This window comes from Lissotriton helveticus, chromosome 6 (assembly GCF_964261635.1).
Source record: "Lissotriton helveticus chromosome 6, aLisHel1.1, whole genome shotgun sequence".
NCBI classification, from domain to species: domain Eukaryota; kingdom Metazoa; phylum Chordata; class Amphibia; order Caudata; family Salamandridae; genus Lissotriton; species Lissotriton helveticus.
Genome location: NC_136067.1, coordinates 1,198,952,688 through 1,198,969,508, shown reverse-complemented (window position 1 = coordinate 1,198,969,508; position 16,821 = coordinate 1,198,952,688). Strand labels below are relative to the sequence as shown.

The window sequence follows — 16,821 nt, the reverse complement described above, 5'->3', positions numbered from 1 at the left end:
TCAATCAAACCTAAAAGACAAGATTGGTATGATAAAAAGCCTGCAACAAAACAATGTGAAACTGTTGTGGGACAATGGTTTCGAGTAAAGACACCTGGAAAGGTTTGAAAAGAGGAAATTTAGTTCTATATCTACGGAAGTTGTAGAAATGCTGAACAATGCAGTGCAACTAACTGATGGAAAGGTATGGAATTTGAAAATGATTGCTAAATGTTCTGTTCCTTTGTCCATAAGAAATAATATTCCAGATAAAGGGTTTGCAATGGATGGAGTTTTTGATGGAACAGTGCTGACAATACTCTTCATAAAGATACTGTGTCTATACATAGTGATACGGATAGATTTGTGTGGCATCTTAAGGTTCTACACCTGATGCCAAGTGCTTATGATGTGAACAGGTTATGGGACAGTTGAAGCCTGGTTTGCATCCTTGTAACAGGTCTGATGTGGATGGGATCAATTTTAAGGAATAAACCTATTTGCTACTTCTCAAAGCTGACTCACCTGATTCTTACATTTGGCGATGAGGATGGCTTCACCCTAATGGAAGGTTCCCAACACTACTATTATTCCTGAATGGACTTTACAGCAAGATACTCTCCTTTGTACAAAAGAGAGGTACTGTTTTTCATTCATCTATTACATTGGATTTTTTATACATTTAATCTAACAAAGACAAGGAAGCTTCCCCTACCAACATTGGGATTGTCTGACTTAACCTAGCGCTTTGAACTGAGTTAATATAGCGCTTTGATTGGAGCAACTAGCGCTTTGCACTGAATTAATATGAAGCTTTGTTTGAAGCAACTTGTCTAGAACTTCCATTTTCCACTGTAAGTTTATTAATGGGTTTGCCGCATTATGCGTTCCTATGAGGGCTTTCCTGCGCAAAGGTTGTGAGTTTGTTTGGGATGACAGTTGTGAACAAGAATTTTGTGTTCTCAAAGACAAATTAAAATCTGCTCCCAAGTTGAGTAGCTTTGATCCAGAGAAGAAATCTATTTTAATTACTGATGCTAGCTTGAAGGGGCTTGGAGCTGTTCTTTTGCAAATAGGGCACACTCAAGAACATGTTATACTAATCTTGTCGAGGAGTTTGAGAGGTGCAGAGCTGCAATACTCAGTGGTGGAGAGAGAAGCTCTTGCCGTCTACTGGTCAATAAGGAAGCTAAACAATTTCCTATGGAGTTATGTTAGTATTCGGGGCTCCATTTTATGTTTGGCCGCAATTTTTGAGCTATGATCAAAACTAATTTTTCTCTGTCTCTGCTGAAAGCAGCTGTGATAGTTTTCATTTCTCCAAGGTTGGGCCTTGCTGTACTAATGAATACACTGTTCTTATTAGCGCATACCTTTCCCACTAGATAGAGGCCTGCTCCCTCCAGTCCAGCGGTGGGCACAGGCAGATCGACCTTGGTGTAGAGATAGTGTGTGCACAGTCTCAGGATCAAAACTCATCCTTCTGTACCTTCTTTGTCTAGCTGCCTCCTACTGGAAATTTCCAGTCAGGGCGTGTCGTCAGTGGTTCTGAATTGTACATAATGTATCACCATGCTTGCTGAAGCTAGTCCCTCTGCAGCAATCCTAGGAGGTTGGTCAGACTGGAGTCCTCTCGAGTCTACCTGAATAAATATACTTGGTTTGTGTTATCTACTGTCTGACCGACTCTTCATTTGTGTGGAAGGCTGAGAGGGGGTCGCGAGTGACCCAGCTGGTCCTAATCGGGTCACTTCCTTCATACATGCATATATACTGTTTCAAAAAGTATTGCCATGCACGACACAGCTCAGGGGCTAGAGGTGTCTCCCTAGGTAATTAGACAATATGCAATTGTGTTTTCCGTAACATTCCATGGCAATGACATCAAACATATTCAAACCACTGAACAACCCGTAAGCTTAGAAAAAAACCTGAACATCACGGATAAGGGGCGTGGGGTGATGGATGTGTGGACAAGGGGAAAACAGTCCAGGTTCGCGTCTCTCAATGCAACTTCTAATATACCATTGGACGAGTTGCTATCCTCGAAGTTAAAACTCAGTATCGAATAGTCCACATCAAGCTACATATACAGTGAAGCGCCACTGGTAATGTCTTCATAGCATATGTGGTCATGGCTGTTCGGGTATAAGCTAAGCGGTAGCGTCAACTTCAACATTTGTCTCAGGGTATAATGACGTTTTTGAGGGTGGTCAAAATTGCACCCCAATTAGATGAGATGGGGTATTCGCGTTATCCTAGTTTGTCCTCGCATTGGAGAGATGTCCCCTCTCCTGTGGCCAAAGTGAGGATGAAGTGTGACCAAGCTTTTATAGACGGTGGCCCCTAGCCTTCCAGCTCCTCATAATGAGGCGTTTGGCTACTATGAAGCAGAGGTCCAAAAATATGTAGTGGCCCTATGCCTCTTTTCTCTCGTGATTATGTTATACTGACCTCCCACGTGCATGCAAACTGTCAGTCAGTGCAGGTCAATAGGTGCTGATTTATCCCCTCCCAATACAGCCGTAGTGATGGGGCATGACCATAACATATGTAAAAATATCAATGTCAGAATGACTGCAGCAGGGGCATGCTGCTTCCAGCCTAAGAAAATAACAATTGATTTTTGCCGGAGTAAGATGCACAATGTGCATAATGTAAAGTTGTATCAGCTTGAATTTTGCATTCTGAAGAACGTATGAAGGTCCCACCAAATTCAAGCTCCATTCCTTGGAGGTGAAGGGATGGGAAATGTCCAACTCCCAGCGATAGATACAATTTTGAGAGCCCTATCCTGCAGAGAGTTCTGCTCCATATACGGTTTTGCAGCATATGTTCAAGTGAGAGGAAGAAAAACGGAGGGAGATACAGTGCACATCAGTGAAAAAATAAAGAAGCTGTGGAAGCACTATCATTTTTGTAAGGGCTAGTCTCACAGCGACTGAGAGAGCAAGAGACTTCCAAAAAGGAGCTCCGTGGAGTATGAGTGCTGGATCAGGCATTCCTGGATCAAAGAGAAACAAGCAGGATTTTCCCCAATTTACGGGCAAAGTGAGTGAGGAGGTCCGGTATGACATCAGGGACAGAGCACACATCTCTAATATATATTAGCAAATCATCCACATACAGTGAATTTGCATGCATTTTTCCACCCAGTGGTTTTCTCCAGGTTCCTGCTGAAGCACGATCCATCATTAAACTGATGATCCATATCCTGCTAGATACAATTTTCCTACAGCTTTCCTATTTTTAAGCTCAAATGAATCTGTTTTTATCCTCTCATGGGTATAGGATCACAGTTGAAACTGTGCAGGGCTATGTGTGTTTAGAGCAGATGGTCCCCAAACACACTAGCCCATTTTTTATTTAGATAGATCTTTATCCACAATTACGAACGGTGAACATGAATCTGCAACAATCAATTTCTCAACCCCACCTAACTTGATTTCACAAACTGGTTTACTTCTACATGACTTGCTCAGAGCCCTCACTGTTCCCGCCAGACCAATGCCATGAGCGTCAATGCAGAGAACACAATCTCTCTCACAAGAAGTAGATAATTCATTCTCAGAGACAATACTTTCTCTAACTACATTCAACTTTTTCTCATGCCTGTTGTTCCTACAAACCAAAGCTAAATGCCCTCTAACACCACATGCATTTCTGCTTAATACTAGGACAGTTTTTACTATAGGCTAATTGGTCCTGATTGACAAGGTAAGTCAAATATTTATTCAGTACTGGACGAATATGACCCTTTTTTCCGCAGCCCGTCACCCCGCATGTTGTTACAATGTGGTCAGTACCACAACCGCGTTGTAACAACGCATACCGTTACCCTGCAAGTTGTAACAACGACTTGCGGAGGGGGGCACTGGATGTTGGAATAGTATAATTTACTATTCCAACTACAGTCTGTGCGGACAGTAGGGAAGATGTTGGATTTTAAATCCAACACCTTCTTCCCCCTCCACAAGTCATTGTTACGACTTGCGGGGTAATGGTATGCGTTGTTACAATGCTGTTGTGGTAACAACCACATTGTATCAACATGCGGGGTGACGGTTTTGTGGTGGAGGTTGTTTATCGTCCTGGGCGGCAGCCAGAGATAAAGCTAGCTTCCAGCTCCTCTCCACTTCAGTCTACGTCTGTCATAATATACCGAAAAGAATACATAGAACATGATGCTGTATTGTTGGAACATGGAGGAATAAACAAGGTATGGAACTCCACATCATGTTTTCTATATTACGATAGACGTTTTTGAGACAAATTAATGACATCAAACTCCTACGTGGAACAACATCCCCATTTATTGCTAGAAAATAATGTTGCTCCTAATAGCGCATTGAACTTAATCAAGAATATTAGACTATTTATTTGAAAATACCAAAATGCTAATCTGGTCTTAACATTTTTGAAAAGGCTGGAACAGTAAAGAACTCACTTGTTTGAAGGTATATTTAATGGACAGGCGCAGGGGTGGCAGTCATCAGCTGTCTGTTGTGTAGGATCTCCATAGAAACCAAGAAGACATCTTTCACAATAAGGACCTGATGTATGATGCTGGCAGTCCTAATAAGAAAAAGTACAGAGTAGCACAATTATATTTTTCAGTCTAGAAGCTGGTACATTAACATCTGTTTTAAATACTAACGCTAATCAGGCATGCATAAATGTTCGAAATGATCTCCTGTGAAACCCACAATTGCCAGAATTCAGCCCAAGGACCCATGGAAGGTTCTAAGGAAATTGATATTATAATCAGATTTAAGTATTGCACGGGTCACTGATATATTGCACTGAGCAGAAACAAAAGAAAACTCCAAGGCAACGTTTCAACAACTTTTGAATAAACTTTTGATTTAACTTAGACAGTTTTCACTCCACTAATTCAATGTAATGAAAACATGTGGTACAGGGAGTTGTAAGTAGGATTTGGCGTCCCTTCCTGTTTAAAGGATGCCTGGACTGAAGTCATTGGCCTCTGGTGCCATTTCAAATAGGTCGATTGTACATAGCTGGTTCTTTAGTAAAATAGAGCGAAAGAAGATATTAAACCAAGCATCTGACCCCAGGAGACTCTGTAACTTGCCCTCAGAATAATTTTGAAAACAATTGTACAACATTTTACACTTTACAGCACATTTTATATAAGGAAACGTTATAAAGGCTTGAAGGCCTCTTTGAACTGTCACTAATTTGATATTCCAAGAATTCACTCATTTCCTAATAAGGAGAAGTTGTTAAAAAAATTGTGGGCACCTGGTAAATCTTACATGCAAACACCGTTAGTTTAAAAAGGGCTGCTATCATTATTCAAAGTGCCTACAGCACCCTTCTTATAGTCTACCTCACATGTCTCAGAGGCTTACATATTGCAAAGCTATCTATACGCAGCCAAGTTCTGTGCAGTGACTGTTGTGATACTTGCATATCCAGAAGGTGAGGTGAACATCAAAGAGCAATGGAGATCAAAGAGATGGGGTGTCATAAGAGGTGAGAGAGGAAAGTAAGCACATGCAGTAGAAGTGAAGCACTATTACAGACCCTCTCTCCCTGCCCCATGTGATTCAAGCTTCAGAGCTTCAGAGTTTCCCCTCAGAGAAGCAATCCTTCCTTGTTTCTATCCCAGCATATGTCCATTCTCTCAGTCACCTAGCCATGAAAAACTCCTCCCTGTGTAGGCAGTCCCACTAATGGAAGCCCCAGGGCATACGTCTAGTACTGCCTAATTTTTTAACAACCGCTTTCCAGCAAAGAATCACAATTGCAGGGAATTTTAGCAGCTGTGTCTGATATAGACAAGTTCCTAACATCAGTGCTAACAAAGCACACCTATGGTGTGGCATGCCCAGTTCCCCCATTTCTTCACCATTCAGTATTGAGAGCCATCTGGACAACCACTGAAGTTGGGCTGATAAGAAATACAATTGTAATCTGGAACTACAACCCCCCAGCTTGTGTTGGGCATTGTAGGGTGGACAACAAGACCCAATAGCATCCACCATCCCATATCAGTTCTTGAAGTAAGGTGTTCTGCCCCATCGAACCAACTCTGTGGGATCAAAACTGGCCAGTTACTAAGATAATATAACACACAAAGCCGGATCCCCATTTTGGATAAGGCGTCTGTTGCCATAATGGGCAACTTTAAGGAACACCAAAATACCACACTCCCTCTCAGAACTTTCTTTCCTTCTTTGATATCCACGTCAGTGTGGTAAAGTCACTCTCCCTGGTAGTTAATAACTCAGTGTTCCCATCTAATGGTCAAGCTAGAGTCTGCCAATGGGGGCATTAGCAATTAGAGACTGGAAAGGCATAAGTATCGTCCACTTGGTGCAGAAGCTTGACAACCTCCTCTGACCCTCAAGTGCTTTCACACTCCACCTGATGCCAGTTTTTGCATCTCCAAGGTACAGAAGCATGTCATCCACATGGAACGATATCACATGTTCTCTGTCTCACAATGGAATACACTTTCCTCTTCCCTCCTTTCTCATTATACTTGCAAATGGTTCTATTGCCAATGCAGAATGCATCGGTGACCAAGGGCATCCCCTCCTAGTCCCTCTATTAACCCCAAAAGCCTCAGATGTAGACTGTCCAAATCAAAACCTTGCCTGGGCACCAGCACACACGAGGCTAACTAATTTGTTCCATCCAGTTTCCAAATTCAAACTTCTCATGACTCCACAAAGGTACCCCCAGTAAAGTGTGCCAAAGGCTTTACGCAAGTCTATGGACAATACCCGTGTGGCAGGAGGGTGTCTAGCTGAAGTCTTACTGAGTACTGTCGCTTAATGTTGAAGTAGGCATTGCTTTGGTAAATGAAATCATTCTGGCCTCAATAAAATAATTTGTACAGGTGCACCTGGAGATGATTTGGCCAAGACCCTATTGAGGATTTTGTAGGCCAGCATTGAGAGTGGTCTATACAAAGTGCCTTCCATGACATCTCCATGGAGCTTATGAACTGAAACAGTTATAACCTCACAAATGGTGCCTGGCAGGGAACCACCTTCCAGTATACCTGCATACATTGCGGAGTCGAGGAGCTAAATATGTCATGTATGTTTGATAGAGCTCTGCTCGCAGTCCATATGTCCTGGGTGTCTTACCCCCGGCAAGCGCCGTAATCGCCTACTTAATTTACAGTTCCATTATGGGAACACTTAGACTCTCATGTTCATCAGTTCCCAATCTGGTCAGTGGCACCTTGTCGAAGAAGGTCTCTATTTCCTCCCTTTTGTAATTGGAGGATCCTACCTATATAACTCCGGTGTCAATGGGGAAAGACCTCGTGGAGAACACAGTCTCTCCAAGCACAGTGTTTATCAGCATCACTGGGGTACACATTCCCTCTGACTGTATCATCCAAACCTTGAGTTTACCTGCCCTACAGTCCTCTGCATGTGTGACATCTAAATGTTTGTGGTACGTTACATCCCTTAACTGGTCTATGACAGGAGCATATTTTTCTTTTCTGTCAATGGTCCAGGACCAATCAAGATGTCTCCTGGAAGGTTCCTTTCCAATTTATGTATGTTAACCTCCAGTGCAGTAAATGTTTCCCCTAAAGACTTCTTAACTCCTACTAATTGGCTCATGTAAAACCCCTCACCACCACCTTAAATGCTTCCCATTCCATATTAATATGATGTGGTGTACCAAGATTAATTAAAAAATACTCTCCAATTGCTTCACCCATTTGGTCCCTAAAAAATGGCTCATGTAAGTAGGAATCCAAGGGTCTTCCTTTTGGGATGAGAGTCAGCTGTCTCCCAAAACAGTACCCATAAGCAGAGGATTATTATCCAACACAGTGTGGGGTAAATACTCTGTGACATTCTCAGTAATTGCTGAAGAAAACATTCATCTGTAAAATCGGACATGTAGATTGTGGACAGGGAGTATAAAAAGAGTACTAATATTTGCTAATGTTTCTTTAATGCCATGCATCCACTAATCCCCAATGACTTGCCCACGCATTGAAGTCAGGTGCCAATTTCACTCCTGGGGAATCAGCCAGTGGGGGCACCGATCAATTTATACTGTAATCTCTATAAAATTACAGTCCTCCCCCAGCATCATCGGAATCTGGATATCCTGAGTCATAAGTTAGAAAAACTGCATCTGATTCATATTCAGGGTGTATATACATCCTATCAGTATGACACACCATTGAGCTTCAACCCCATCAGGACATATCTATCCTCTCTGTAAATGTGTACTGCAATATTTTCTAGCTACTGTCCCAGTCTGATCCAAAGTAATGTTCCTCTGACATCTGAAAAGTAGCCAGTAGCTTGGACCTGTCCCCTCAAGTGAATGAGTAAGCTAATCACCTCACCTCAGTTAGGTGGCTTTCTTGCAATAAAGCCTTATTTACCCGCATGCCTGAAATAGGACAATTTTATATATCTCTTGTTCACTGACCCTATACTCCTCACATTCCAGGTGATAAACGTGTTTTTAGAGATGTTAGCTCTCATCAGGCTGATGCATCCTAGTACTTCCTACCCATTATCTAATGAGGGGATAACAGCTCGCTCCTATATAGCAGGTGATGCATTAATAGAACACAGACAAAATTCCGTTACGTATAACACCTAACCTCAACTCCCACTTCAGCGGTCAGAATGACAATGATGATATGTCCAAAAACAATATAAAAACAGAAACGGAAAACTGAAATTAATTTTAAGGAAAACTCCCAAGGCAATAGTCTACGGAGTTAAGAGAGTGTGTGGCTTACAATATTCTCTTCTGTGGATAGTGCCGGTCCTCCCATCCAAAAGGATAACAAGTTCCATCTAAGGTGAGGGCCCCCAAAAGTTCCACACTTGCCTGATTACACCTAACGTTCAGCTGAAGTGTATTTATTTGTGTCCACCTTCTCCTTTGCAAAGACCCTGGTACCTGTCAACTGCACTTAAGGTCATCTGCCTATCTTGGTGTGATGCAGCCTCCGAATACCTACTGTTCAGGTTTGATGCACAATTATGACCACTATAAGTCAATTGTTTTCAGAAAAAAAGGTGTATCCAGTCACAAGCGCTGCTTCTCTTTGTTTTTATGGCGAGGTCTTAAGATGTTTTTTAAATATTCATGTTGTCCTACACGATTTACATTTTGAACGTGGCAGCCTGCGATGTTCCTGCTCTACATTTCTAGAGCTACTCCGAAACGCCAGCAAGATCATCATAGTGTGGTTCTCCACTATGACTTTAAGCCTGGCTCGGCTTGGAACAGGAGCCTTCATCGCAGGCCCACTTCCGTCAATTCCCCAAACACCTCCAGGAATGATGTCCTGTGCTGCTGCACCTCCATGGTATAGTCAGGAAAAATAGCAACTGTGGTGTTCTTGACCTGGAAGCAGCTGACAGGAAGGGGGCATTGCTGATTAAAATCCCTGTCTAATTAGTGGAGATAGTGCCCAACCACTGAGCCTGGTTGTGCACCAGTACCCTGAGGCCTGCATACTCTATCCAGCACGAAGAATGGTGGCAGTCCCTTGGATGCTATTTCTCTTTTTAGCCATTCCTCCAGGTAAGTCACCATATCTGCCCCCTCTGTTTTACCCACCATCCTGTTTCTGATACTGCAGTTTTCAACATCTTCCACCCTCCAGTCTAGCAGCCCCACCTTTTTATTACGTTCATTTCTTAGCTGTGTAGCAGCTCTGCCAATGGATGTACTACTTTAATACTGGCCTCATTGTCCTTGCCCTAGACACTAACTTTTGGTGATCCTTGAAAAGCACTCCTAAGTCTACTGCAACTTTAGCAATCTTATTCTATAGAACCTCGAAGGATTTATTAATATTATCAAAAATTTGGTTCAGTGTGATGAAGGGGGGTTCCCTATGGAACACTGAGGCGAGCAACAGCACCTGGTCAGGCAGATTGCTAGCCAGTTCCGACCTGCTTTTACCATTCACTTCTTTTGTGGCTGTTGTGTGACCCATGTTGCAACAATATTTCTCCCGTAGGCTATTTACAAAAAAATGTACATATTTTCCATTGTCTCAAGCTAATGAACTCATGTACTTGCCCCTGGCTCATTGTCGATGAGACATCCAGTGTTCAACTCGCAGGGCAACTTTACCTACCAGAGCCTTCAGGACCATGTTTCACTGTGGAAGCTGCATATGGGATGCCAAGCCAATACCAGGAAATACATGACAGAGTATCTAAATGTTCTGGGGCTGCAGGAGTCAGTTCAGCAAAGTCAAGTCAGCGCAGTGTCATGATCACAAGTGCCTGAGCTGTCCACAATATTCAGTGCAATTCAATGACCTGCAGCTTCAAGCTGCTCCCTTTGCATCTTGAGAACTGTTAGGACAAGCCTAGCGGGAGAAGGCAAGACAGCAGCAAGGAAGGTCTCAGTCTCTTTTATCTGCCTTTAAACTGTCGCCCTTGGCCCAATGCTCACATTTACCCCGCTCATTCAATGGAGCTCCCCGGACCATTCCGGGTCCACCCAGGGACGGCCCCCCACGGGTTGGGCCCTCGATGCACTCCACCTCTGATCATCTACAATCATTAGGCGCCTGGGCATCTGTCTCACCTCAGGGGCCGTCTGGGCCACTCCGATCGCTCCCAATACTCCTCTGCAGACCCCAGCTCCTCAGGCTTTTTCATAACCAGCCTCACTCACAAATGACTCAATGCTAGGCTCCCTGTGCTGCTCTCCTCATGTTGGCGAGCTGGTCACAAGGTCCCACTCCTCTCTAGATTCCCCACACTCTTTTTGCCAGGTACCCATCAAGGAAGGGGCAAAACACCCCAAGCTGCACAACTCCTCCACTGACCTGGCTCAAACCCCCACTTCAGGGTGAGCTCAGTGTTTGGCGATGTCGGGGGATGTTTTGATATACAGGGCCTCACCATCCACATGGGTCCCCAAACTGTATCAACGTCCCCCATGGTTGATCTGCACCACCATCACAGCCATGGACTCGCTGCCAGTTTGGCCATAGATGTTGCCAATGAGCCCAATAGCCACCATCTTAAGCGGATGGATTGGGAATTAAAAGTAACTGGCCAGAGCACCCTAAAACAAGGCCATCTTCCTTCGCCGCTGGCCAGGCCCTCCCTTATTTTCACCTTGATGGAATTTTTTTAAATTTCCATCTTTGAGTCATTGCTTACTAAATGTCAGCCTCATCATCTTTGTTTGCTATGGTTGAGTGATGCCTATGACTTCCAATGGATGGTAGTTATCATCCAAGGTTGAATTTAGGAATGTGAAGTAAATGGGTAGTATGTGAGAAAGTAAAAAACTCTGGAGAAGGAATTGTGTTTGCCTGAATAGACGATATTGTTTCATGGCACAGATCTTGCTTATTCAGGCATCAATTTAATTAAACTTATCAGGATATTAAGGGGTAATTGCGTCACCCACATCTTTTTTTCAACAGAATGTCATTCACCCAAGGTTGTCTTGTGTTTATTAGGTTTGATGACTACGTAATTATCCCCACCCCAAATTCTGGGAACTTCAAATGAGGCCACTTTAAACCTAGATGGCTCAAATATCTGACTCATTGGAAGTAGGCCCATGAAAGTCACAGTGTGAAAATGTCTTGGTTCCAGTCTTGCATTACAAAACTATCCATCTCTCATTTAGATCTGTAACTACTCTCTCAACCTTGCCAAGCAGGGTCCAAAAATAATTGCTACTCATTTTGTGTAAGAGTTCTCTGCCTGCATCAAGTGTTGGGAAAATTATAAAGTTCCCACAAGCCGACAATGTCTAAGTGATCTTACATCGGGCATTTTTTAACTCTAAATGGTTTCTGATTAGTGTGAAGCCCACTAACATTCCATAATGCTATTTTGATCTAATCGAAACGATGATTGAGAGACCTTAGAATGTTGATAGTATTTATGTTGTAAAGGGCCTTCCCTCCTTCTTAATGTTGCCCTCCAAGAGTAATGTGTAGTGTTACACAATATAAAGCCCATCTTTCATGGAGAAGGGCTAACACTGTTTTCCTAAGAACACAATTATTCCAAGTGCTCTTCATCTTTTCCACCCTTATGTGTGGATTATGCACATGGAGAACAATGGCTTTCTAGATGCCAGACTGTTCTCCACAAAAACAGATTACCCATAAATCTTGTCTAAGCTGTGACAACACTGTCTGCTGCTTTGGTGGCATTAGTTAGTCTCAATCAAACCGTATTCTTTTTACTTCATACTGAAAAAGGCACACAATAAGGTTGACACTCTCTTTACTCTGTATATTGAGCCAACAATCCAGTCTCCTAGTAAGACATAGGCTATCTCCCCATCTCTCTCATGGGATATCTCTTACTTTAATGATCTAAACATTAAGCTATGCATATTCACCAACGGTAGGGCCATAATGGCATCTGAGGCTAAACTCGAAATTGGAACCATCACAGCACTAACTCAGGAATTTGAGTAAAAGTCTAGGTACAAGATAAATATCACGAACACTAAGATTGTGACCTTGATATTACCACTCATATCAGTTTCTCCAGTCATCTTTCGAAAGACGTCACATGCTTTGGCCAGTCCACAGAGGGCCTGGAACCTCAAAAGTTCAATAAATTCAAGAACTTACTTCTGATCTTTGCAGGGCCCATAACCACCATCAAGTTATCGAATTTTTCAATTTTCTCATACCTCTTTAAAGCAATGCCAGGCTATATTCCATCTTAATTGTTTTTTTTTAAAATAGATCCTTCATTTGGAAGTTCAAGATTCCTAGACACGCCAATATATGCTTAGACTAAAACTCACCCGTGGTGGTGTCCATTTCTGCCTTGCGTCGATGTGTGCATGTTGATGGTGTCAGGGGGGGGAGCTTTCAGGGGGGGTCTGACAGAGAAAACCACACCACATTCAAAGTTCACAGGCTGTCACTGGTAAAACAATCACTGTATCAGAGGTATTACCATGAATATTCTACCAAATTATATGGCCCTGATTATGAGTCAGGCGGGGCAAAGCAACCGTGGAATCCTCCTCTGCCCGTTCATGGCTGACCCTGTAGTTTCACACCTGCTTTTCCAGGGTGCAGGAACAAACAACCCAATTTTACCAGCCAGAAATTCTGACTGCTAAACACACTTGAGGCTTTGATTGGAATAGCAGTCAGGCCGCAAAAGCCAGGCTGACCTGACGTTCTATTGTAGCAGAATTTAACTTCCACTTCCTTTCCCTTCCCCTTCCTAGGCTAACCTCCCTACGCCCCTCACTTCAAACAGAAGCCCCCTCAAACATTTGCCAACTGCTTCAGACCATGTAGTAAATGGGTGTGTAAAACTCCTTTGAATATGGGATATCATGTGGAGATCCACACGTTAATTCTGTGTTCAAACAATTATTCGCCAGCCCTAGAGGCTGTATGGTATTGGCGGGGAGTTATTGTGTCTGGAGTTAGCGTGGAACCGGTACCGAGTGACCCACAACAAGAGCCTTAATGGAGGCCTATGTGCGCATGCATTTATTATTCATTTTCGTAGGATGCTATAATGTCCTAGAATGACCACCTGAGTACGACCAGCCGTAAGCATGCTAAAAGGAATATCTTAATGCCTATATTACCTTTTTTACAACACACCTTCAGTGTGTATGCTCTGTGATAAGTAGTTGAGCCTCAAACATCTGTGCACTGGATTTGCTACCACAGAAACAGACCACCAGCATCTCAAATATCAAATAGCTAATTAACTTTCGCTTTCAGATTTCTCTGGTATAAGCATGAATCCCATTAGCGTGCGTTAAGTCAAAGTAATCAGCATTTGTAGTCATTGGAACATGACTTTGTTTACTCTTTTCCACGACACAATCCTCTTTGTTTACTTTATTTATCTTCATATAGCATCCAGCTTGAGTCTCGGAGACGTGCTTGCATGCAGATGTATATTTTGCACGTGATACTCATAGGTTGAACTTGCAGCTTAGAATTTATTTTTATTCCATCTAATACTGAAAAAAGTATACTATTGTTTTAGCTGTCTGTCACCGTTGTATTAACACTGAAACCTGCCTCAATCTACTTAGTGCCTTGTGGGTGCTTTTTTGTATGTCAGTGTTGGAGCGCCTCACTTAGTACAATCAATATATATCTCTAAAATACCCAGAGACTCAGGACACTATACGTGCTTACTATCAACGTACCGAAAGGCATAGCAGCTCATTTGAAAGTAACTCCAAACCCTCACTCCAAACCCTCTGCTGTGTTATCACAACCTCCAGATTAGAGTGAACAAATGTTCATGAGACACATAACATAGGATGCAAATTGTAGATTTCTGCTAGCTAAAAGAAACCTCTCTCAGAGGCTTCTGTACCCTGGTAATTCTGCACTTGCTACCACTGGATGCAAACTCTGCCTCAATATTCCTCAATAATCACTCAAAAGAAGTTCTACTGGCTAATAAGACTGCCAATTAGACATGGTTACCAGAGACTCAGGTCTCCTGCCATCTGGAGTTTATTCATCCATACTTTCTCCATCTGGAATAGTGAGTGTGTTCAGTGTGCGCAAAAGCATTCCCTGACCTGGCGACAGAACTATCTGGATGAATTTTGGGCTGGGCCAGAGAGCTTTGTACGTAGATAAATGGAGGCTTTCTCTCTCGCCCACATTTCTCATGCCCAATTAAAATGGTTCAAAAAGGGGGTGGTGATGGACAGAGTATCTGAGTTAATCAGAACACTCCTACCCAGTCAACAGATCAGGGCTTGATCCATCACCGTATTTTAGCTCACTGCACCATCCCAGTTCAGAACCTGGCTACATGCAAATTCGTCTGTCCCTGGCCCAGTGCATCATGGGAACAGGGCACACCAAACTACCAAGCCAATTCTTTACTGGAAAGGAAACAAGCTTCCGGGGACCGGTTTCTGGCATTACAGCCGTCTTCGGCCCGGCTTGCTTGAATCCTGATGGTGCAGTGAGCAAGGGACTCACATCTGAGCATACCCTTCCACACTTGTGGTGGCCAAAACGATTCAAAAAGGGGGTGGTGATGGACAGAGTATCTGAGTTAATTAGAACACTCCTACCCAGTCAACAGATCAGGGCTTGATCCATCACTGTTTTTTAGCTCACTGCATCATCCCATTTCAGAAACTGGCTACATGCAAATTAATCTGTCCCTGGCCCAGTGCATCATGGGAACAGGGCAGACCAAACTACCAAGCCAATTCTTTACTGGAAAGGAAAAAAGCTTCCGGGGACCGGTTTATGGCATTACAGCCGTCTTCGGCCCGGCTTGCTTGAATCCTGATGGTGCAGTGAGCAAGGGACTCATGTCTGAGCATACCCTTCCACACTTGTGGTGGCCAAAATAATTTCAAAAAGGGGGTGGTGATGGACAGAGTATCTGAGTTAATCAGAACACTCCTACCCAGTCAACAGATCAGGGCTTGATCCATCACCGTGTTTTAGCTCACTGCACCATCCCAGTTCAGAACCTGGCTACATGCAAATTAGTCTGTCCCTGGCCCAGTGCATCATGGGAACAGGGCAGACCAAACTACCAAGCCAATTCTTTACTGGAAAGGAAACAAGCTTCCGGGGACCGGTTTCTGGCATTACAGCCGTCTTCGGCCCGGCTTGCTTGAATCCTGATGGTGCAGTGAGCAAGGGACTCACATCTGAGCATACCCTTCCACACTTGTGGTGGCCAAAACGATTCAAAAAGGGGGTGGTGATGGACAGAGTATCTGAGTTAATTAGAACACTCCTACCCAGTCAACAGATCAGGGCTTGATCCATCACTGTTTTTTAGCTCACTGCATCATCCCATTTCAGAAACTGGCTACATGCAAATTAATCTGTCCCTGGCCCAGTGCATCATGGGAACAGGGCAGACCAAACTACCAAGCCAATTCTTTACTGGAAAGGAAAAAAGCTTCCGGGGACCGGTTTATGGCATTACAGCCGTCTTCGGCCCGGCTTGCTTGAATCCTGATGGTGCAGTGAGCAAGGGACTCATGTCTGAGCATACCCTTCCACACTTGTGGTGGCCAAAATAATTTCAAAAAGGGGGTGGTGATGGACAGAGTATCTGAGTTAATCAGAACACTCCTACCCAGTCAACAGATCAGGGCTTGATCCATCACCGTGTTTTAGCTCACTGCACCATCCCAGTTCAGAACCTGGCTACATGCAAATTAGTCTGTCCCTGGCCCAGTGCATCATGGGAACAGGGCAGACCAAACTACCAAGCCAATTCTTTACTGGAAAGGAAACAAGCTTCCGGGGACCGGTTTCTGGCATTACAGCCGTCTTCGGCCCGGCTTGCTTGAATCCTGATGGTGCAGTGAGCAAGGGACTCACATCTGAGCATACCCTTCCACACTTGTGGTGGCCAAAACGATTCAAAAAGGGGGTGGTGATGGACAGAAAATTATTTGAAATTATTTTGGCCACCACAAGTGTGGAAGGGTATGCTCAGACATGAGTTCCTTGCTCACTGCACCATCAGGATTCAAGCAAGCCAGGCCGAAGACGGCTGTAATGCCAGAAACCGGTCCCCGGAAGCTTGTTTCCTTTCCAGTAAAAAATTGGCTTGGTAGTTTGGTCTGCCCTGTTCCCATGATGCACTGGGCCAGGGACAGACTAATTTGCATGTAGCCAGGTTCTGAACTGGGATGGTGCAGTGAGCTGAGCTAAAAAACGGTGATGGATCAAGCCCTGATCTGTTGACTGGGTAGGAGTGTTCTGATTAACTCAGATACTCTGTCCATCACCACCCCCTTTTTGAAATTATTTTGGCCACCACAAGTGTGGAAGGGTATGCTCAGACATGAGTCCCTTGCTCACTGCACCATCAGGATTCAAGCAAG

General features: G+C 43.7%; 1 protein-coding gene across 7 annotated transcripts in view; it reads right to left on the bottom strand.

Annotated features, from left to right (window-relative positions):
• LAMA2 (laminin subunit alpha 2) overlaps positions 1-16,821 on the bottom strand; it is a 3,430,794-nt gene that overhangs the window by 1,808,724 nt on the left and 1,605,249 nt on the right. For all 7 annotated transcript variants that reach the window (XM_078648920.1, XM_078648921.1, XM_078648915.1 and 4 more), the window contains one exon: positions 4,427-4,554. In XM_078648920.1, coding sequence (XP_078505046.1) covers positions 4,427-4,554 — 128 coding nt within the window. The remainder of the gene's footprint in view (positions 1-4,426; positions 4,555-16,821) is intronic.